This window comes from Monodon monoceros, unplaced genomic scaffold (assembly GCF_005190385.1).
Source record: "Monodon monoceros isolate NGI ecotype Baffin Bay Population unplaced genomic scaffold, NGI_Narwhal_1 Super_Scaffold_5, whole genome shotgun sequence".
Taxonomy (NCBI): Eukaryota; Metazoa; Chordata; class Mammalia; order Artiodactyla; family Monodontidae; genus Monodon; species Monodon monoceros.
Window position 1 is genome coordinate 28,611,263 of NW_021703782.1, and position 23,395 is coordinate 28,634,657.

At 43.4% G+C, this 23,395-nt stretch overlaps 1 protein-coding gene across 9 annotated transcripts in view; it reads right to left on the reverse strand.

Moving 5' to 3' along the window:
• DAPK1 (death associated protein kinase 1) overlaps positions 1 to 23,395 on the reverse strand; it is a 206,385-nt gene that overhangs the window by 95,286 nt on the left and 87,704 nt on the right. For all 9 annotated transcript variants that reach the window (XM_029201700.1, XM_029201701.1, XM_029201696.1 and 6 more), the window contains one exon: positions 6,183 to 6,404. In XM_029201700.1, the coding sequence (XP_029057533.1) occupies positions 6,183 to 6,404 (222 nt within the window). The remainder of the gene's footprint in view (positions 1 to 6,182; positions 6,405 to 23,395) is intronic.

Below are 23,395 nucleotides of genomic sequence, written 5' to 3' on the forward strand. Positions count from 1 at the left end.
AGAGAGAGAGAGAGAGAGAGAGAGAGAGAGAGAGAGAGAGAGAGGGAGGGAGGAGAGACTACTCTAACTTAAAGACCTGCTTTAAATTCCAAGCAGAACAAATAAAGGGGAAAAATTAAGGTTGGAGATCCAAACTGGCTTGATTTCTTTGGAACAATCCACTATGCCAAGTTTACATGGCAATTCTAGGATGTTTACTTTATAAATCTTAACAGGGTAACCTTTCAGACAGGTCATCCAAAGCTCAGGTGACCCTCCTGAAGCAGGCCATGACAGGGTGATGTCCATTCCTGACTTTAGGTAGACCCAGAATCACCTACCCCACTCCAGCCCTCCTCTGCGCAAGCTTCCTGCAGGGAGGAAGAGTCACGCATCCCACTGTTTCTTGGTTGCCTGATGGAACTACCATGATTAGGTGTTTTACTTTGTTGTTAACTGGCTCACAGAGTTTTTGGTTAACACATGAGTGGGCTCGCAGTCCAGCAATGGGTAGTTTTCTATTCTAGTGCTTCTCTATTAGTTTGCTAAGGCTCCTGTAACAAAGTACCACACAATGGGTGGCTAAAAACAACAGAAATTCATTGTCTCACAGCTCTGGAGGCCAGAAGTCTGAAAGCAAGGTGTGGGCTGTGGTTCCTTCTGAGGGCTCCAACGGGAATCTGTTCCAGGCCTCTCTCCTAGTAGCTTGTAGATGCTACTATTGCATCACTTCAATCCTCCATCTCCACATGGCCTTCTCCCCGGATCTCTGTCCCCACATGGCCTTCTTCTTATAAGGTCACGTGGGATAAGGAGCCCGCTCTACTCCAGTATGACCTCATCTTAACTAATGACATCTGCAACGACCCTATTGCCAAATAAGGGGACACTTTGTGATAAAGGGAGTTGGGACTTCAACATATCATTTTGGGGGAGACACAATTCAACCTACTACAGCTTCTCAAAAGGTGAACCCTAGACCAGCAGCATCGGCATCACCTGGGAATTTGTTTAAAATGTAAATTCTTGGGCCTTACCCTAGACATACTGATTCAGAAACTCTGGAAGTGCAGCCAAGTAATGTGTATTTTAACAAGCCTTCAGGAGATTCTGAAGCACGCTAAAGTTTGAGAACCACTGTTAAACCACACTGGACATTTAAAAAATCATTTTGTAATGCTAAGTGTGTATCTTGCCTTTCCAACAGAATTGCTAGCCTTTTGGGACTCTTCTGACTGTATTTATCACATGCTGCTAATACTTATTGCTTACATAAAACAGGCTAGAATCTGGAGTTCTGTGAAGGCCACATGTGACCTTCAGGAAGCTTTTATTTTGTCTGCTCATGAATACTATGAACTAACTGCTAAAATTAAAAACCTAGATACCAGACTTTTCTTGAAAAAGATTGCAGGATCTGGCAACACTGGATCCAAAATCCCACATGGCAACAATCAACTGAAGAGTGGCTGAGGGTTCAGTTAGCCACAGTCCCCACCATTCCCTGATGCCTCCCTGATTCTGAGGCTTTGTGTAGACCAACCTCACTCACTTACATCACCTGTCCAGCCCCTAAAGGCATTTGGGTTTGACCCATGTCTGGGCAGAGGGAACCTAAATTATCCACAGCTTGAAATACTTAGCTGTTTCTGAGCAGCAAGTTTAGGAACAGAATTCTAGAAGCCAGTGTCTCTGATTAGCACTGACTTTGTTTGGCTTTACTTTTCACCAGGTAACAGGGCAAGTTATGAAATGACTCATGCACTGAAGATCAAAGTTTTGTAGTGGCTTGCCCGTGTGACAATGCACGGGTGAGCTGTAACAGAACAAAGAGATTTTTGTATGACTTCATTATGGAACAATGGGATGTGGAGGACATGGAATTGTGATCTTGAGACATCAGGTTTGTTTCCTTGGTGTATATGCTCTGCTGAGCTGCAATAGCAGATAAGGTGTGGAAAGATTCTTTTCCAGAGAAGCATGTGGGGGAAATATCATTCTTAAAAACTACTTTCAGGGCTTACAGAAATTTTAAGTCAAATCCTGGAGTAGGATTTGACAACAGTGCCTTTAACACAGACACCAAGTAGCTTCTGTACAAAGGACGGAAAAGATATCATTTCTGTATCTCGCCCAGATCATTAGGGGCAGCTCATGAAATAGTGCATGGAGTGGCGGTTTGGGGTCTCTGTCTCAGTGGTAAGGACAGGGCCAGATGTGGGAGTGAGAGCTCACACATCCACATGGAAACAGGCTTCAATGAGGGAAGTTTCAACAAGGGAGCAAGCTTCATTAGTAAGCCAGAAGGAAGCTCTATTGCCATGGAGTTCATCCCAAAGCAAAAAATCAAAAAAATATATCCACTTAAAGATTTCTGAACCAGAGGATACAGACAAGGGGCCACTATTAGGTCATAGGGCCATTTTCTGACAAATTCTTACATTTTATTCTCTCCTTAACCACCACTGTATCCCAGCATTCTTAAGAAAGGAAAGAAGAGATGGAATATGTCACTGATGACTAAATCTTCCTTTAAAGCTGTTAGAATTTACAACAACAATAATTTTCTCAAAGGCAAAGATGACTCTTTCTCCTGGGCAGACCTAATATTTTGAATAGTCTATTAAAAATGAAAACACCTCTTCATGGCAAAGTAAATATAGATATAAAATGGGACAGACTTGTGATGTGAAAACAAGGGTGCACTTTCCCTCCTTAGCCTTTGGTACCACTGTATGAGTCAGGGTTCTCCAGAGAAACAGAACCAAAAGGATGTACAGATATAAAGAGAGAAAGAGATTTATTTTAAGAAGCTGGCTCATGCAATCATGGAGGCTGACAAGTCCCAAGACCTGCAAGGGGAGTCCACTGAACCCAGCTGGTGACCCAGTAGGGCCAATGTATCAGTTTCAGTCTGAAGACAGGAAAAAGCCAATGTCCCTGCTTGAAGGCCGTCAGGTAGGAGGAATTCCTTTTTATTCAGGGTAAGGTGAGCTTTTATGTTCCATTTGGGACCTCAACTGATTAGATGAGGCCCACCCCCATTGGGGAGGGCAATCTGCTTTACTAAGTCTACGATTCAAATGTTAACCTCATCCAGAAACACCCTCAAGACACAACCCAGAGTAATGTTTAACCAAATGTTGGGACACCATGTGGCACAATCAATTGACACATAAAAGTAACCATCACTACTCCCCACATGCCCGGTGGATGAAAAGGCTAGGACAATCAGCTCACGGGGAATGCTGGAATCTGTAAGGAGCAAATACCCAGGGAAGACAAACATGCATCTGACCCTGTGGGGGAGGGGCCATCTTCTAAGATTCCTCCTGCTTCTTCCACCTAAGAGCTGCTCTTTGTCAGCTCACTCAACTTTTTTTTTTTTTTTTTTTTTGCGGTACGCGGGCCTCTCACTGTTGTGGCCTCTCTCCCGTTGCGGAGCACAGGCTCCGGACACACAGGTTCAGCGGCCATGGCTCACGGGCCCAGCCGCTCCGCGGTATGTGGGATCTTCCCGGACCGGGGCACGAACCCGCGTCCCCTGCATTGGCAGGTGGATTCTCAACCACTGCGCCACCAGGGAAGCTCCTCAACTTTTATTCAAGGTCTCCACATAATGAACTGTGTAAAGCTGTGCGCCACTATCCTCCTAATAGAATGGCTACAATTAGAAACAAATATTGACAATACAAAGGGTTGATGGAGCAACTGGAACGCTCACTCATTGCTGGAAGGGCTGTAAAATGGTGGAGCCACTTTAGAACACAGTTTGGCAACTGCTTGTAGAGTTAGATGTACACTTACCACATGGCCCAGCAAACCCACTCAGTGGTATTTACCCCAAAGAAATGAAAACTTATGTTCACACACATGACTGTTTATGGTAGCTGTATGCATGATCACCAAATATTAGAAAAAACCCAAATGTCCTTCAATGGGTGAGTAGATAAACAAACACCACACAATGGAATACTATTCAGCAATAAAAAGGAGCAAACGACTCATGCACAAATCTCAAAAGCATTATGTTGAGTGAAAGAAGTCGGTCTCAAAAGATTGAATACTTTATAATCCTACTTATATAATTTTTGAAAAGACAAAACTACAGTAACAGAGAATGGCTCAGTGATTGCCAGAGGGTAGAGGGAAGAAGGTGGGTGTGACTAGAAGGGGAGAGTACAAGGGAGTTTTGGGGGCAATGGGACTATTCTGAATCCTGATTTGGGTGGTGGTTACCCAAATCTATACATGTGTCAACTTTCATAGAATTACACAATCCTCCCCCAACATCAAATTTACTGTATAATAATTAAAAAAAAATTTAAATCAAGTGGTAAAAAAAATCTGTATGTTATCCATTCTATGCACAGGATAAATGCTCCTAGTGGAAAATACCTACGAACTGGGAGTCAGTCAACAGAAGCTGAATCCAGAATATACACACGCAGGTGGAAGTAACTCCCCGGCATCATTTGTACATTCTGATATATAAAGGGAGCAAATTATATTCTTGACTTACTACGTGTGACCTGGTAATTCTCTGAAAACGCAAAACAGTTGTGATCTACATAATTTCTTTCCCAGGAACTTTGCATTCATGGTCTCTGACAACAGCCTTAAGGGAGGAAATTTAGCCTTAGAGATAGATGGTAAAGGATTTGCCCTGGATTTTGATCTTGGTTCTGTCTGGTTTCCAAGTCACCGTATAAAGCCATAGCAAGGATTACACTCTGGTCCTGTCTTTTCTCTGCTGAACCCTGAGCAGGCCCCCTTAATCCTCTGTGCCCTTAAAACCCTGCTCTTCCTTTAAAGCAGTGGTTCTCAAGGAGGGGGTGGGGGGATGGGGAGGCGGGTAGGGGGAGAAAAGAATCTGCCCCCCAGGGGACATGTGGAAGTGTCTGGAGGCATTTTTAGCTGTGACAGCTAGGGAAGAGGATGCTATCTGGTGGGTAGAAGCCAGAGATGTTGCTAAACATCCTACAACACACAGGATGGCCCCCTGAACAAAGGATCATGCAGCCCAATGTGTCACTAGTGCAGAGGTTGAGAACTTCCCAGAAACATGTATTAAACACATCCATGAGCCAGACATGTTTATGTTCTCATCTCATTGATCTCCTCAAAACCCTTTTGAGGTAGGTATTATTGACCCCAATTTATAGTTAAGAAGGTTGTTGCTCAGACGCATAAAGGTATGTGCCCAGATCCCAATGGTGAGGCAAGAGGCAGTGGGCATCCCAGGCCCTTGTGACAGCAAAGCGCAGGTCCCCATAGTGCGGTGCCCCCAAGGCTGGGCTCCCTCTGTATACCTCCCTTCACTTCCATCTCCCCTGGTCTCAAAAATCACCTCTTAGCCCTAAGAGATCTGCACAGAAGGGGGAGCTGCTGGGCTGGCAGAAGGACACATCTTAATTCGAGGCTCCAGGAAATGGGTGGTTCACTAAGAACCCCCCAGGATTGCTCCATCCATCCCTCCCTCTGCCTTCAGGGTACTAATGTGTGTCCTCCATCCAAACAGCCCAGAGACACTCCCAGTGGCGTGTTCTTGATGACTTCCTCTCCTCTCCTCTCCTGCCAGCCCATGTTGCTGGACTCATGACCAGGAGTGGGGCCCTCAGGCAGAGGGCCAGGGACAGGGGGACACGTCACAGAACATCACGCTACAGTTTCCCACAATAACATCCAATGGGCGGGGTGTGCCTGAGAAAATCAGCAACACGCTTTAAAAACAATCACTCACCCTGAGTGATTCTGGTTCACTTTTACCCTTTCATATGAGTGTTGACAGTTCCAACAGTTAAAAATGGGGTGTGGTAAGACAGAGGGAAGAGAATAGAGAAAGAAAGAGAAAAAGAGAAGTAGGAAAACAGAGGGGAGGCAGAGGAACAGCATGACAGGAGGGAAGAACGTAAGCCTAAAGCTTACTATGAAACTCAAAACGCAGACGACCTCAAGACAAACGAGGAAGAACCCCAAGATTGGGGACCCGCCTGCAGATCAAGTGGGACCACATCAACGGAAGCTGCTGCAGAATTACTCCAGATAAGTGCAGCCGGCCTCACAGCGCACCACCCACTGCAGTTCTCGAACTTGGCAAAGCCAAGTCAATCCCTGACGAGGCTCCGGGGCTGGTCACCGCGCTGTCCAGCTGCCGGGGAGCCTGCAGCCCACCCTCCTCCCCGCCCAGCCACAGCACTCACAGTTCCAGGATCAGGATGACGTCCGTCTTGTTCTCATAAACCTCGTGCAGGGTGATGACGTTGGGGTGCTGGATCTCCTTCAGGATGCTGACCTCCCTCTCGATATCCTCACGGCTCACGCCCCGCCGGCTGGATTTGGTCCTCCTCTTCTTGATGAATTTGGCGGCATACTGTAGACCGGTGCTTTTCTCACGGCATTTCTTCACGACTGCAAACTGCCCACTGAAGACAGAAGGCAGAAGAGGTCCCAGGTCATTTATACATCCTTTATTGTTCACTAAAACCCAGGTTTGGGCAAGGATGTGGCCCCATGTCGGTGGTGGTGTGGTGGGGAGGCGGCAGGGGGAGGACAACAGGATTACAAATAGGAAAGTCCAAGTTGTGGGAAATTAACAAATTCACCAGAGAAATCTCTTCTATATTTCAGTTCCATTAAGCCTGTCTCTTTATGAACATTGTTGCAAAGAACAAAAATTTATTTTCTTGAATTAAATGTTATTAGTTGGTAATATGCCCCCGTTTCTCTGCTTTCCTCCATCTCCCCCATTTCAGATTCAGGGGCCACAGGAAGGAGCTCCCTCCTGTCTGACCTCATTTCTTTGTTCTTATCCTGTATGTCTAGGAAAGCAAGGGATCGGGACCAACAGAAAAATATATAGGGCCCTGCCTTCAATGACATATTTCTAGCACCAATATTTGTCAATTGAAACACTCAAAACAACAACAAACAATGCAGGTATACCTCATTTTATCGTGCTCCACTTTCTTGTACTTCATAGATGTTTTTACAATGTGAAGGTTTCTGGCAACCCAGTACTGAGTAAGTCTGTTGGCTCCATTTTTCCAACAGCATTTGCTCACTTTGTGTCTGTGTCACATTTTGGTAATTCGTGCAATATTTCAAACTTTTTGATTATTGTTATATTGTTATGGTGATCTGCGATCAGTGACCTTTGATGTTATCCCTGAGAAAAGATTACAACTCGCTGAAGGCTCAGATGATTGTTAGCATTTTTGGGCAATAAATTATTTTTTAACTAAGGGATATACATTGTTTTGTTTTAGATAAAATGCGATTGCACACCTAACAGACTACAGTATAGTATAAACATAACTTTTATACGCATTGGGAAACCAAAAAATGCCTGTGACTCACTTTATTGTAACATTTGCTGCATTGCCGTGGTCTGGAACTGAACCTGCGATGTCTCTGAGTCTGCCTGTGTATATTTTGTTCACACTTCGGGGACTGATAAGTCACATGACCTAAGCGAGACCTTTTGGAGATTTTTTCTGAGACACTTTGACCCCCCAAAACTGCTGCCAGTCATCTTAGGACCACTCTTGGTCTAAAGTAGAGGCAAAGCTGGTAAAAGGAAAGAAACCAGTAACACTGCAGTAACACTGCAGTAACACAGGCTGGATCAACCTTAGCCTGAAGTTATCTGCCTTCAGATTTTTCAGCAACGTAAGCCAACAAAATTCCCTTTACCACTAAAACCAGTTTGATTTGGGTTTTTTATTTCTTGCAGAGGAAAGCATCCTAAATTCGACAGCAAGCAACCAGAGTCTCCTATCCACATATAAAAGAATATAATAACAGAGCTTGACAAAATATAGTAAAGTGACTATGTAAGCAGCTGAAATCTTGAGAAGCAAGTAGGCTACCCTGAAAGTAATGGAAGGATGCTTCCTGTGTCAATGGTGGCACCTTCACTTCCTCCCTAACACCCTAGTGCCCAGGGCCCATCCACCCATCACAGGATCTGTATATTTCTTGGCACCTTCTAGGGAACTGCTATGTGGAGAATTATCACAGTTATTTCTAGCTAGCTTTATTCTCCTCACATGAAGACAAAAGGGAGATAGAAAAATCAAATTAAGGTTAATATTTTGATGTTAAAGAATCGATACTTTAAAACGTTACTCATTTACTTTGGCAGCGGGAGGCCAGTGAAGAAAAAATACATAATGAAGGATTATTTTTATAGCAGCGTCAATTTTTTTGCATGACAGCTTATTAATACCATCTTTCCCCCTGCAGCAGGATAGCTGAGAAGCTGAAGAATAAATCACATCGGAACACTAGCACCTATTGCCCGTAAACTCACAACCTTAAAGAGTCATGGGATCTGTTATGACTTTATTACAACCATTTCCTGATTTCTTTGGGGAGTGAAGAACTGGGCTTTCTCTCTGGTGGGGGATGGGAGGTGAACAGCAGAGATGGGGCTTATGGAGGAAAGAGGAAAAACAGCCTGAATACAAAACAAAGTTAGTTACTGCTTTACAGAGGCCAGTGAAGTGGTGCTTGTATCCCCTCTCCTCTCAGACAGTACCATGTCCCCACTGAGTGCTCTCAAGGGGCCCCAGGCCAGCCCAGGACCCCCAACCCATAGCAACCCATGCTTCCAGGAGCTGGGCCTTGCACATATCTTGCAGTCACAGTCACTTGTCTCGGGGGCTGTAAAGGCAGACTCAAGGCAAACTCAGTGGTTTGAATCACACTGCTTTAAAAAACAAAAGCAAAGAGCCAAAAGCCTGCTGAATGCAAGCCTAAACTCAAAGACTATTCCGAATGTGTTTTCACTGCCAAATGTTCCATGCTGACCTTTTTTTTTTAAGTTTTGGACATTCTTTTTTTTTTAAGCTAAACTTTAAAAAAAAATTATTTATTTATGGCTGCGTTGGGTCTTCGTTGCTGCGCACAGGCTTTCTCTAGTTGCGGCGAGCGGGGGCTACTCTTCATTGAGGTGTGCAGGCTTCTCATTGCAGTGGCTTCTCCTGTTGCGGAGCGCGGGCTCTAGGCACCCGGGCTCAGAAGCTGTGGCTCGTGGGCTCTAGAGCACAGGCTCAGTAGTTGTGGCCCACGGGCTTAGTTGCTCCGCGGCATATGGGATCTTCCCGGACCAGGGCTCGAAGCCGTGTCCCCTGCACTGGCAGGCGGATTCTTAACCACTGTGCCACCAGGAAAACCCTTCACGTTGACCTTTGATGCTTTTAATTATGGGAAGTGAGAGCATCAGGCCTCCCAACCCTAAGGGCTGGGTTCAGGCATGGTTCTGAACGTCCTATGTGTCGAGGCCAGTAGTGTGTGCACAGATCTAAGCTGACCATGTTGCCCAGGTTTGCAGCGAAAACATCTGGAACCCATCCCCTCACCAAATCATTGATCCCCCACTCACACTTCAGGGTCCCCACATGAGGGGTGCTGGTGGGAGAGGCGGGGACGGCAGGTGGGAAAGGCCCCCGCGCAGGAGAGGATGTGATTCTAGTGCCCCACGGCAGCATGCTAGTGTTCTGGATAACCCTGGCTGCAGAGGGTCAGACGAGGGTGTAGAACAATTTTGGAAAACACCTTTTAGACTTATCTCAATGCCGTCTCTTTAAAGACACTTTTCCTTATTTATTGCCAATTCTTGAACAATCTGCCTCCCCACTCCCTTGCTCCAACCAGTGCTCCACCCCTGAGTCCACAGGGAACGTCATACCCCTCTGTGGCACCTGCTGTTTCCTGTTTCTTGCCCATTTCCACCCCTCCCAAGAGCGTAATCCCTTCAGGACCGAGGGCTGTCGGGTGCATCTTCTATCCCCGAGGCCTTTGGTGCAGAGCCCCGCCAGGAGCCCATGCACGATGCTGATGTCCTGCTCTTGAATTCCGAATCTATAACCCTAAAAACCAGAGGTGCTAAACTGAAGCTGCCTCATTGTAATTCCATAGAGCCGTGGAGCCGCGAGGGGTTCACACTGCCTGTATTTGAATGCCTAGTAGCTGCGTACCTGTGGGCTTACTTAACCTACTTAACCACTCTGCCTCACTTTCCTTACCTGTAAAGTGGGTACAATAGAGTGCCTACCTGGGAGGGTTGTTGGGATGGAGGGAGCAGGGATAAATGAGCTAAGATGGGTCAAGTGGTTAGAACAGTTCCTGGCAATAGTAAATCTTCAGTAACTGTGAGCCATTTTCTTCCAAAACTGGAGGATTTTTTGTGTTTTTTTAAATTTATTTTTTGGCTGCGTTGGGTCTTCATTGCTGCGTGCGGGCTTTCTCTAGTTGCGGTGAGCGGGGGCTACTCTTCTTTGCAGTGCACGTGCTTCTCACTGTGGTGGCTTCTCTTGCTGTGGAGCACGGGCTCTAGGCATGTGGGCTTCAGTAGTTGTGGCACGCAGGCTCAGTAGTTGTGGCTCACGGGCTCTAGAGTGCAGGCTCAGTAGTTGTGGCACACAGGCTTAGTTGCTCCGTGGCCTGTGGGATCTTCCCGGACCAGGACTCGAACCTGTGTCCCCTGCATTGGCAGGCAGATTCTTAACCACTGCGCCGTCAGGAAAGTCCCCCAAACTGGAGTTATTGTCATTAGCTCATGGTTGCTCAAATCTCAAAGCGCTGCAGTATTTACCCCCAAAATGTCACCTCTCAGGACTGCCTGGGGGAAGAGAGCCCTAAATGGAAAAGCAACACAAAACACACACACAGCAGGGCGATACTCTATTAATAAAGTATGTAAAACTGCTGTTAAATCTGGGGGCTGGCTCCAGCCTTCCAACACAGCGTCCTGTCCCCCTTCTTCTCACTGCCCCACCCCGAGGGAGAGGAGCTGCTCAGGACTCCTGGTCCCTGAAGCTGGCTGCACTCAGCGCCTGGGACGAGGATGGAGTCCCAGCTGAGCCACATGCAAGGCCCACAGGGAGGGGCTTGGTGTGACTCGGTGATGCTCGTCGGGCATTTCCACAGGGCCACCTCCTCAGGCAACCAGCAGGCTGAGGGCAGACTCCTCAGAGAAGACATTCTTCTCTAACACAGTGATTTGCTTTGCGAGGCCTAATTCCAGTTGGGCTGTTGGTTAACTGCTGCTGCCATCCTTCCCTGCCTGGGCGCCTGGCCCCCGTCTCCCTCACGCCCACATTCCACCCTGCATTTGGCCACATTGGGGGAAAGTCCTCTTCTCCAACACCCCACCCCCAATTGAAAAGACAATTTGCTTGGGATTTTTGTGGCGAGGGCTTTTAAATTGTGGGCTCCCAGAGCAACATCCTGCTCCAGCTTCCAGGGTGAGCTCTGGGCAGGAGGAGAGTAAGCACACACAGAGAAGCCAGGCCACCACTGCTGCCCACTTGGGGGACTGCTTGTCGCTCCAGCCCCCCTCCCGTGACAAACACACGAGGCTCCTCAGTGAATGACGCCCACACAGGCTGTGGTGATGGTTCCGTGGATGGGGAATGTACCTTCCTCACTAGAAAACAAAAACTCACTGTATATTATCATTTAAACTTGACGAAACAGAGTATAGGCTACCCTCAATTTTTGTGGGATCCATATTTGTGAATTCACCTACTCCCTAAAATTTATTTTTAAACAAAAAAATCAATACTCGCAGTACTTTTGTGGTCATTTGTGGATTTGAATAGCCAGATGTGCATGTTCCCAGCTGAGCTCAGTCAAGGCCACACTCTGCCTTCCTTTCTCAGCTCTCACACTGTAAATAAACAGTGTGCACTTTACAGTCTGCTTAGTGCCGTGGTTTTTGGTTCTGTTTTGTTTTGGGGTTTTTTTTAAATTGCATTTTGTGTTTTTTGTTTGTGGTTTCGCTATTTAAAATGGTCCCTAAACATGGCTTTGAAGTGCTGTCCAGAAGCATGGATGCTATGGTGCACCTTACAGTGAAAACGTGTGCTAGATAAGCGGTGCTGGCTGTGAGTTCACTGTTAGTGAATCAACGATATATATTAAATAAGGTACCTTTAAGAAGAAACACACAGCAAACAAGGTTATGCATTGATCTGTTGATGAAAATGTGACCAGAGGCTCACCGGTACCTAACCCTGTATGTCCTCCAGAGCCAATGGTTCAGTATCCATTAATTCAGTGTTTGTGATGAATTTATAGAACATACCACAATGAGAATTAACTGTGTGTCATTTTAAAAAACTCTACTAACATTCCGTCATTTAATAACTGACAGTTTGCTGCACTAAGTACAGACAGCCACACTCATTTTAAAATGAAAACTTTCACTTCAATGTAATAAACATTTATTAAGCTCTACTGGTCAGATAAGTATAAAAAGAAGGAGACCCATCCTTGCATTAAGGAATTACCTACTTTAAAAAATGTGTTTTATACATAATCACAAATTGTATTAAAAAGAGAAAAACTTAGAGGGCAGACAGCAGAAGCAAGAAAAACTACAATCCTGCATCCTGTGGAAAAAAAACCACATTCACAGAAAGATAGACAAGGTGAAAAGGCAGAGGGCTATGTACCAGATGTAGGAACAAGATAAAACCCCAGAAAAACAACTAAATGAAATGGAGATAGGCAATCTTCCAGAAAAAGAATTCAGAATAATGATAGTGAAGATGGTCCAGCACCTCGGAAAAAGAATGGAGGCAAAGATCAAGAAGATGAAAGAAATGTTTAACAAAAATCTAGAAAAATTAAAGAACAAACAAACAGAGATGAACAATACAATCACTGAAATGAAAAATACACTAGAAGGAATCAATAGCAGAATAACTGAGGCAGAAGAACGGATAAGTGATCTGGAGGACAGAATGGTGAAATTCAGTGCCACGGAAAAGAATAAAGAAAAAAGAATGAAAAGAAATGAAGACAGCCTAAGAGACCTCTGGGACAACATTAAACACAACAACGTTTGCATTATAGGAGTCCCAGAAGGAGAAGAGAGAGAGAAAAGACCCGAGAAAATATTTCAAGAGATTATACTCAAAAACTTCCCTAACATGGGAAAGGAAAGAGCCACCCAAGTCCAGGAAGCACAGAATCCCAGGCAGGATAAACCCAAGGAGAAACACACCGAGACACATAGTAAACAAATTGGCAAAAATTAAAGACAAAGAAAAATTATTGGGCTTCCCTGGTGGCGCAGTGGTTGAGAATCTGCCTGTTAATGCAGGGGACACGAGTTTGAGCACTGGTCTGGGAAGATCCCACATGCCGCGGAGCAACTAGGCCCGTGAGCCACAACTACTGAGCCTGCGCGTCTGGAGCCTGTGCTCCACAACAAGAGAGGCCGTGATAGTGAGAGGCCTGCGCACCGCGATGAAGAGTGGCCCCCGCTTGCCACAACTAGAGAAAGCCCTTGCACAGAAAAGAAGACCCAACACAGCAAAAATAAATAAATAAATGGCTAAACTCCTACCCCCAACATCTTAAAAAGAAAAAAAAAAAAAAAAAAAGAAAAATTATTGAAAGCAGCAAGGGAAGAATGACAAAAAACATACAAGGGAACTCCCATAAGGTTAACAGCTGATTTCTCAGCAGACACTACAAGCCAGAAGGGACTGGCATAATATACTTAAAGTGATGAAAGGCAAAAACCTACAACCAAGATTACTCCACCCAGCAAGGATCTCATTCAGATTCAACGGAGAAATCAAAAGCTTTACAGACAAGCAAAAACTAAGAGAATTCAGCACCACCAAACCAGCTCTACAACAAATGCTAAAGGAACTTCTCTAAGTGGGAAACACAAGAGAAGAAAAGGACCTGCAAAAACAAACCCAAAACAATTAAGAAAATGGTAATAGAACATACATATCAATAATTACATTAAACGTGAATGGATTAAATGCTCCAACCAAAAGACACAGGCTTGCTGAATGGATATAAAAACAAGACCCATATATATGCTGTCTACAAGAGACTCACTTCAGACCTAGGGACACACACAGACTGAAAGTGAGGGGATGGAAAAAGATATTCCATGCAATTGGAAATCAAAAAGAAAGCTGGAGTAGCAATACTCATATCAGATAAAATACACTTTAAAGTACAGAATGTTACAAGAGACAAGGAAGGATACTCCATAATTAATGATCAGGCGATCAATCCAAGAAGAAGATATAACAATTATAAATATTATGCACCCAACATAGGAGCACCTCAATACACTAGGCAACTGCTAACAGCTATAAAAGAGGAAATTGACAATAACACAATAATACTGGGGGACTTTAACACCTCACTTAACACCAATGGACAGATCATCCAAACAGAAATTTAATAAGGAAACACAAGCTTTAAATGACACAATAGACCAGCTAGATTTAATTGATATTAATAGGACATTCCATCCAAAAAGAGCAGATTACACTTTCTTCTCAAGTGCACACGGAACATTCTCCAGGATAGATCACATCTTAGGTCACAAATCAAGCCTCAGTAAATTTAAGAATATTGAAATCATATCAAGAATCTTTTCTGATCACAACGCTATGAGATTAGGTATCAATTACAGGGAAAAAAACGTAAAAAACACAAACACATGGAGGCTAAACAATACATTACTAAATAACCAAGAGATCACTGAAGAAATCAAAGAGGAAATCAAAAAATACCTAGAGACAAATGACAATGAAAACACGAAGATCCAAAACCTATGGGATGCAGCAAAAGCAGTTCTAAGAGGGAAGTTGATAGCAATACAATCCTACCTCAAGAAACAACAAACATCTCAAATAAACAATCTAACATTACACCTAAAGGAACTAGAGAAAGAAGAACAAACAAAACCCAAAGTTAGTAGAAGAAAAGAAATCATAAAGATCAGAGCAGAAATAAATGAAATACAAACAGAAAACAATAGTAAAGATCAATAAAACCAAAAGCTGGTTCTTTGAGAAGATAAACAAAATTGATAAACCATCAGCTAGACAAATCAAGAAAAGGAGGCAAAGGACTCAAATCATTAAAATTAGAAACGAAAAAGGAGAAGTTACAACAGACTGCAGAAATACAAAGCATCCTAAGAGACTACTACAAGCAACTCAATGCAATAAAATGGACAACCTGGAAGAAATGGACAAATTCTTAGAAAGGTATAAACTTCCAAGGCTGAACCAGGAAGAAATAGAAAATATGAACAGACCAATCAAAAGTAATGAAATTGAAACTGTGATTAAAAATCTTCCAACAAACAAAAGTCCAGGATCAGATGGCTTTACAGGTGAATTCTATCAAACATTTAGAGACAAGCTAACACCCAGCCTTCTCAAACTCTTCCAAAAATTGCAGAGGAAGGAAAACTCCCAAACTCATTCTATGAGGCCACCATCACCCTGATACCAAAACCAGACAAAGATACTACAAAAAAAGAAAACTACAGACCAATATCACTGATGAATATAGATGCAAAAAAACCTCAACAAAATACTAGCAAACAGAATCCAACAACACATTAAAAGAATCATACACCATGATCAAGTGGGATTTATCCCAGGGATGAAAGGATTCTTCAATATATGCAAATCAGTCAACGTGATACACCATATTAACAGATTGAAGAATAAAAACCATATGATCATCTCAATAGATGCAGTAAAAGCTTTTGACAAAATTCAACACCCATTTATGATAAAAACTCTCCAGAAAGTGGGCATAGAGGGAACCTACTTCAACATAATAAAGGCCATATATGACAAACCCACAGCAAACATCATTCTCAATGGTGAAAAACTGAAAGCATTTCCTCTATGATCAGGAACAAGACAAGGATGTCCACTCTCACTACTATTATTCAACACAGTTTTGGAAGTCCTAGCCACGGCAGTCAGGGAAGAAAAAGAAATAAAAGGAATACAAATTGGAAAAGAAGAAGTAAAACTCTCACTGTTTGCAGATGACATACTATACATAGAGAATCCTAAAGATGCTACCAGAAAACTACTAGAGCTAATCAATCAATTTGGTAAAGTTGCAGGATACAAAATTAATGCACAGAAATCTCTTGCATTGTTATACACTAATGATGAAAAATCTGAAAGAGAAATTAAGGCAACACTCCCATTTACCACTGCAACAAAAAGAATAAAATACCTAGGAATAAACCTACCTAGGGACACAAAAGACCTGTATGCAGAAAACTATAAGACACCAATGAAAGAAATTAAAGATGATACCACAGATGGAGAGATATACCATGTTCTTGGATTGGAAGAGTTAATATTGTGAAAATGACTATACTACCCAAAACCACCTACAGATTCAATGCAATCCCTATTAAATTACCAATGGCATTTTTTTCAGAACTAGAACAAAAAATCTTAAAATTTGTATGGAGACACAAAATACCCTGAATAGCCAAAGCAGTCTTGAGGGAAAAAAATGGTGCTGGAGGAATCAGACTCCCTGGCTTCAGATTATACTACAAAGCTACAGTAATCAAGACAGTATGGTGCTGGCACAAAAACAGAAATATAGATCAATGGAACAGGATAGAGTGCCCAGAGAAAAACCCACACACCTATGGTCAACTAATCTATGACAAAGGAGGCAAGGATATACAATGGAGAAAAGACAGTCTCTTCAATAAGTGGTGCTTGGTAAACTGGACAGCTACATGTAAAAGAATGAAATTAGAACACTCCCTAACACCATACACAAAAATAAACTCAAAAAAAAAAAAAAAAGAGAGAGAAAAACTTCAGCTAAAAGGAGCAAAGCTTCATAAACACCTAACCTAATTTCCAATGTGATTTTTTGGTCTAATTTACCAATACATGTAATTTAAACAGTACCCTTGTAGTCACTCAGTGAACTGTATCCAGGATGCTATGCAAGGCATTTTACACGTATTATCTTATTAATAACCACAACTATGAGATTCACATTATCACTGTCTCTTCTATCAATGAGAAAACCAAGCCTCAAAGAGATTTTAAAAATTGCCCCAAATCATTCAGCAAGTAAATTGCATAATTGAGAAATGAATTCAAACCCAAGTGCATTTGCCTCCAAAGCTCTATTCACTGAGCACAGTTGCTGTGCTGGGCTTGTGTCCAGTTTGTCTGAGATACAAGCCACTCCTGTGAAGTCACAGGCAGGACTGGAGTATCATTCAGGAAAGAGTTTTGTGAGGGCAAGGCAAAGAGAGGGGCCTTGTGGTTAAGTAAGTTTGGGCAATGCAGCCTCCTCCTCCCCATTGAAAACTCAGACAGTGTTTTAATTAGCTGAAACCATGGCTTTAACATGCTCAAAGGGGCTCTGCAATAAAAAGAGAACCCTGTTTGTATGTGTGCTGAGGAAGCATGATACTAACAATAAGAAAGAACCACAGAAGGTTCATTCTCAAGGTCAGCACACAAGGATCACACACAGTTGGGGAAGCATTTGTGTATATTTCACTGCTCATTAAAAATAAACTTACTGTGGGACTTCCCTAGTGGTCCAGTGGTAAAGCCTTCCAATGCAGGGGACGCAGGTATGATCCCTGGTCAGGAAACTAATGATCCAACATGCTGCAGGGCAACTGAGCCAGTGCACCTCAACTAGAGAGAGAAAACCCGCACACCACACCTAGAGAGAAGCCCGTGCGCTGCAACAAAGAGCCCATGTGCTGCAACGAAAGATCCTGCATACCACAATGAAGATCCCATGTGCCACAACTAAGACCCCATGCAGCCAAAAATAATACATACATACATACATAAATAAACCTGTTGAAGTTTGTTTCATCCAGTAAGGATTTTATTTTATTTTATCTTATTTTATTTTGGCTGGGTTGGGTCTTCGTTTGCTGTGTGCGAGTCGGTGCTACCTTTCGTTGTGGTGCGCGGGCTTCTTATTGCGGTGGCTTCTCTTTTTGTGGCGCACAGGCTGTAGGCGTATGGGCTTCAGTAGTTGCAGCACATGGGCTCCATAGTTGTGGCACATGGGCCCTAGAGCGCAGGCTCAGTAGTTGTGGCACTTAGTTGCTCTGCGGCATGTGGGATATTCCTGGACCAGGGATCGAACCTGTGTCCCCTGCACTGGCAGGTGGATTCTTAACCACTGCACCACCAGGGAAGTCCCCAGGTTTTGTTTTCAAATTTATTTCTCTGTGGCAGTTTTGCTCTCACTTGGGGAAAGACTGGATGGACACACAATGTCAGAGAAAATGCTGCATTTAGAATGAAGAGCAAACTGGCTGGAGTGACAGTTTTTTCTACCTTATGGGTTGGTACCTACCCTAGGGCCTGACATTTTCATCATCGACCTTGATCCAGACACTACATTTGAACAAGCTCCCACCAAGGAAGGTGGATGCAGATTCAAAAAGAGTGACTAAAACAGGGTGTAATTTTTTCTTTGATTTTAAATATGTATCTACCCAGTGCATATGACAGTTAAAATTATTTTTGGTAACTATTTATGATTGTGACTTCCCCACATTAATGCTGGAAACAGATCTGGATTAAATCAAACAGCTGATCAGTTCCATCTCTCCTCTCCTCCCAAGATTTGCAAAAAGGTTTTTAATTAACACAAAATAATTTTTACTTTTGAATTCATATATCAAGCCCGTGGCAAAATTTTAGTGCTGGTTTATGGGTCATCTATTTTTCTTGAAGAACTGCATTCTGAGAGTGGCATTGACTCAAATCCTGCTAGAATACTGAAATTACAGGTCTTATATAAGAGGTGAGGTGACAGAAAAGATTTTTCAAGGATGAGTTAACATTTGATAATAATTCACATTTATGGCAGGGGATACAAACCCCAAAGGGTTTATAGAATAAGGGAGGGAGAAGCATGTAACGCTATAATATGGAAAGGGCCACAAACAGGACATAGCCACTCAGGGCCACTCCAGGCGAGAGGGTGAGGTCAGGAGGCCCAGGCTGTGTCCTGAAGGCTGGGCTCCAGCCAGGAGAGGAAGAAAGTGTGTGTTGGAGGGACGCTTCCAAGAGCAGGAAGAGTGTGACCCGAGGCAGGGAGGCATGAAAGAGCCTGCATAATATTTCTGAGGGAGGAGGAAGTGATGGGGGAGGTATGAGGGATCCCCACAATCATGGCCCTGCCCAGAGTGGAGCAATGCCAGCCCCAACTCTGCCAACAACATGGGAAAGCAGGGACCTGGCTGAGCCTCAGTTTCCACATCTGTGCAAGGGCAATGGCAACATGAAATGAGGCCACTCAAGTGAGTGCAGCATGTCAAGCACATGTAAAGAATGAAAATTAGTATGCTGTCTCAGCTTCAGATTTCTCAAAGAAGCCAAGATGGTAGTATTTCAGAGGCTGAAAAGCAGCACCTAATTTCTTCTTGGCATTTTTCTCTCCAACATCTTTGAAATCTGAGTGTTAAGTCTCTGCATTTTTTTTTCCCCATTAGGACTCAACAAAGCTATTTTCATTTTGGGTGGGACCTATTTTATTTTTACCCCCTTGGTTCCTAAAGGATCTTGTGGCGTTGTTTGTATGCTGAAGTTTTAGCCTGTGGGTAGGTGATGGGAAGCAGATTGCATTTTGTAAACATGGCCTCAGCCATATCTTCTATCTCACATGCTCTTCCGCAGTGTGGCCCTGCCTCTCCCATCATCCTGGTCCCCTGGAATCTGAGCGTTGCTTGATCACTAGAATGAGGCAGAGTTGATTCTGGGGTTTCTGCCTGGGTTGCTCAGCACGCACATTCTTTGGAGCTCCCTCTGGGAACCCAGCCACCATGCTGGGAGAAGCCCAAGCTCTTTGGAGAGGCCATGTGGATGTGTTCCCGTCAATAGCTCCAGCTGGGCTGACAGTAGCTTTAAAAGGCCAGCCGGGAGATTGGTTTAAGATGGCAGAGTAGAAGGATGTGCACTCACTCCCTCTGGCAAGAGCACCAGAATCAGAACTAACTGCTGAACAATCATCGACAGGAAGACACTGGAACTCACCAAAAAAGATACCCCACATCCAAAGACAAAGGAGAAGCCAAAATGAGATGGTAGGAGGGGCGCAATCACAATAAAATAAAATCCCACAACTGCTGGGTGGGTGACTCACTAACTGAAGAACACTTATACCATGGAAGTCCACCCACTGGAGTGAAGGTTCTGAGCCCCACGTCACGCTTCCCAATTTGAAGGTCCAGCAACGGGAGGAGGAATTCCTAGAGAAACGGACTTTGAAGGCTAATGGGATTTGACTGTAGGACTTCTACAGGACTGGGGGAAACAGAAACTCCACTCTTGGAGGCCACACACAAAGTGGTGTGTGCATCAGGACCCAGGGGAAGGAGCAGTGACCCTATAGAAGACTGAACCAGACCTACCTGCTAGTGTTGGAGGGTCTCCTGCAGAGGCGGCAGGGGTGGCTGTGGCTCACCATGGGGACAAGGACACTGGCAGCAGAAGTTCTGGGAAGTACTCCTTGGCGTGAGTCCTCCCACAGTCTGCCATTAGCCCCACCAAAAAGCTGGGTAGGTTCCAGTGTTGGGTCGCCTCAGGCCAGAGAACCAACAGGGATGGAACCCAGCCCCACCCATCAGCAGACAAGCGGATTAAAGTTTTACTGAGCTCTGTCCACCAAAGAAACACCCAGCTCTACCCACCACCAGTCCCTCCCATGAGGAAACTTGCACAAGGCTCTTAGATAGACTTATCCACCAGAGGACGGACATCAGAAGCAAGAAGGACTACAATCCTGCAGCCTGTGAGGAAAAAAAACCACATTCACAGAGAGATAGACAAGATAAAAAGGCAGAGGGCTAAGTACCAGATGAAGGAACAAGACAAAACCCCAGAAAGACAACTAAACGAAGTGGAGATGGGCAATCGTCCAGAAAAAGAATTCAGAATAATGATAGTGAAAAGTTTCTTGTAAACAAGAAATGTTTAACAAAGATCTAGAAGAATTAAAGAACAAACACCTAGAAAAATTAAAGAACAACAAAAAAAGAGATGAACAATACAATAACAGAAGTGAAAAATACACTAGAGGCAATCAGCAGCAGAAAAACCGAGGTAGAAGAATGGATAAGTGACCTGGAAGACAGAATCGTGGAATTCACTGCAACAGAACAGAATAAAGAAAAAAGAATGAAAAGAAATGAAGACAGCCTGAGAGACCTCTGGGACAACATTAAATGCAACAACATTCACATTATAGGGGTCCCAGAAGGAGAAGAGAGAGAGAAAGGACCCAAGAAAATATTTGAAGAGATATAGTAGAAAACTGCCCTAACATGGGAAAGAAAATACCCACCCAAGTCCAGGAAGCACAGAGAGTCCCAGGCAAGATAAACTCAAGGAGAAACATGCTGAGACACATAGTAGTCAAATTGACAGCAATTAAAGAAAAAGAAAAATTATTGAAAGCAGCAAGGGAAAAAGGACAAGTAACATACAAAGGAACTCCCATAAGGTTAAAAGCTGATTTCTCAGCAGAAACTCTACAAGCCAGAAGGGACTGGCATGATATACTTAAAGTGATGAAAGGGAAGAACCTACAACCAAGATTGCTCCACCCAGCAAGGATCTCATTCAGATTCAACGGAGAAATCAAAAGCTTTACAGACAAGCAAAAGCTAAGAGAATTCAGCACCACCAAACCAGCTCTACAACAAATGCTAAAGGAACTTCTCTTAGTGGGAAGCACAAGAGAAGGAAAGGACCTGCAAAAACAAACCCATAACAATTAAGAAAATGGTAATAGGAACATACATATCAATAATTATGTTAAACGTGAATGGATTAAATGCTCCAACCAAAAGACACAGGCTTGCTGAATGGATACAAAAACAAGACCCATATATATGCTGTCTACAAGAGACTCACTTCAGACCTAGGGACACACACAGACTGAAAGTGAGGGGACGGAAAAAGATATTCCATGCAAATGGAAATCAAAAAGAAAGCTGGAGTAGCAATACTCATATCAGATAAAATACACTTTAAAATACAGAATGTTACAAGAGACAAGGAAGGATACTCCATAATTAATGATCAAGTGATCAATCCAAGAAGAAGATATAACAATTATAAATATTATGCACCCAACATAGGAGCACCTCAATACACTAGGCAACTGCTAACAGCTATAAAAGAGGAAATCGACAGTAACACAATAATACTGGGGGACTTTAACACCTCGCTTAACACCAGTGGACAGATCATCAGAACAGAAATTTAATAAGGAAACACAAGTTTTAAATGACACAATAGACCAGCTAGATTTAATTGATATTAATAGGACATTCCATCCAAAAAGAGCAGATTACAATTTCTTCTCAAGTGCACACAGAACATTCTCCAGGATAGATAACATCTTGAGTCACAAATCTAGCCTCAGTAAATTTAAGAAAACTGCAATCATATCAAGCATCTTTCTGACCACAATGCTATGAGATTAGGTATCAATTACAGGGAAAACAACGTAAAAAACACAAACACATGGAGGCTAAAAAAAACGTTACTCAGGCTTCCCTGGTGGTGCAGTGGTTGAGAGTCCGCCTGCCAATGCACGGGACACGGGTTCGTGCCCCGGTCTGGGAAGATCCCACACGCCGCGGAGCGGCTGGGCCCGTGAGCCATGGCCACTGAGCCTGTGCGTTCGGAGCCTGTGCTCCACAACGGGAGAGGCCACAACACTGAGAGGCCCGCGTACCGAAAAAAACAAACAAACAAACAAAAAAACGTTACTAAGTAACGAAGAGATCATTGAAGAAATCAAAGAGGAAATCAAAAATTACCTAGAGACCAGTTACAACAAATACACGATGATCCAAAACCTATGGGATCCAGCCAAAGCAGTTCTAAGAAGGAAGTTTATAGCAATACAAGCCTATCTCAAGAAACAAGAAAAATCTCTAATAAACAATCTAACCTTACACCTAAAGGAACTAGAGAAAGAAGAACAAACAAAACCCAAAGTTAGAGGAAGGAAAGAAATCATAAAGATCAGAGCAGAAATAAATGAAATAGAAACAAAGAAAACAATAGCAAAGATCAATAAAACCAAAAGCTGGTTCTTCAAGAAGATAAACAAAATTGATAAACCATTAGCTAGACAAATCAAGAAAAGGAGGGAGAGGACTCAAATCAATAAAATTAGAAATGAAAAGGAGAAGTTACAACAGACACCACTGAGATACAAAGCATCCTAAGAGACTACTACAAGCAACTCTATGCCAATAAAATGGACACCTGGAAGAAATGCACAAATTCTTAGAAAGGTATAAACTTCCAAGACAGACCAGGAAGAAATAGAAAATATGAGCAGAGCAGTCACAAGTAATGAAATTGAAACTGTGATTAAAAATCTTCCAACAAACAAAAGTCCAGGATCAGATGGCTTCACAGGTGAATTCTATCAAGCATTTAGAGAAGAGTTAACACACATCCTTCTCAAACTCTTCCAAAATATAGTAGAGGGAGGAACACTCCCAAACTCATTCTACGAGGCCACCATCACCCTGATACCAAAAGCAGACAAAGATGTCATAAAGAAAGAAAACTAC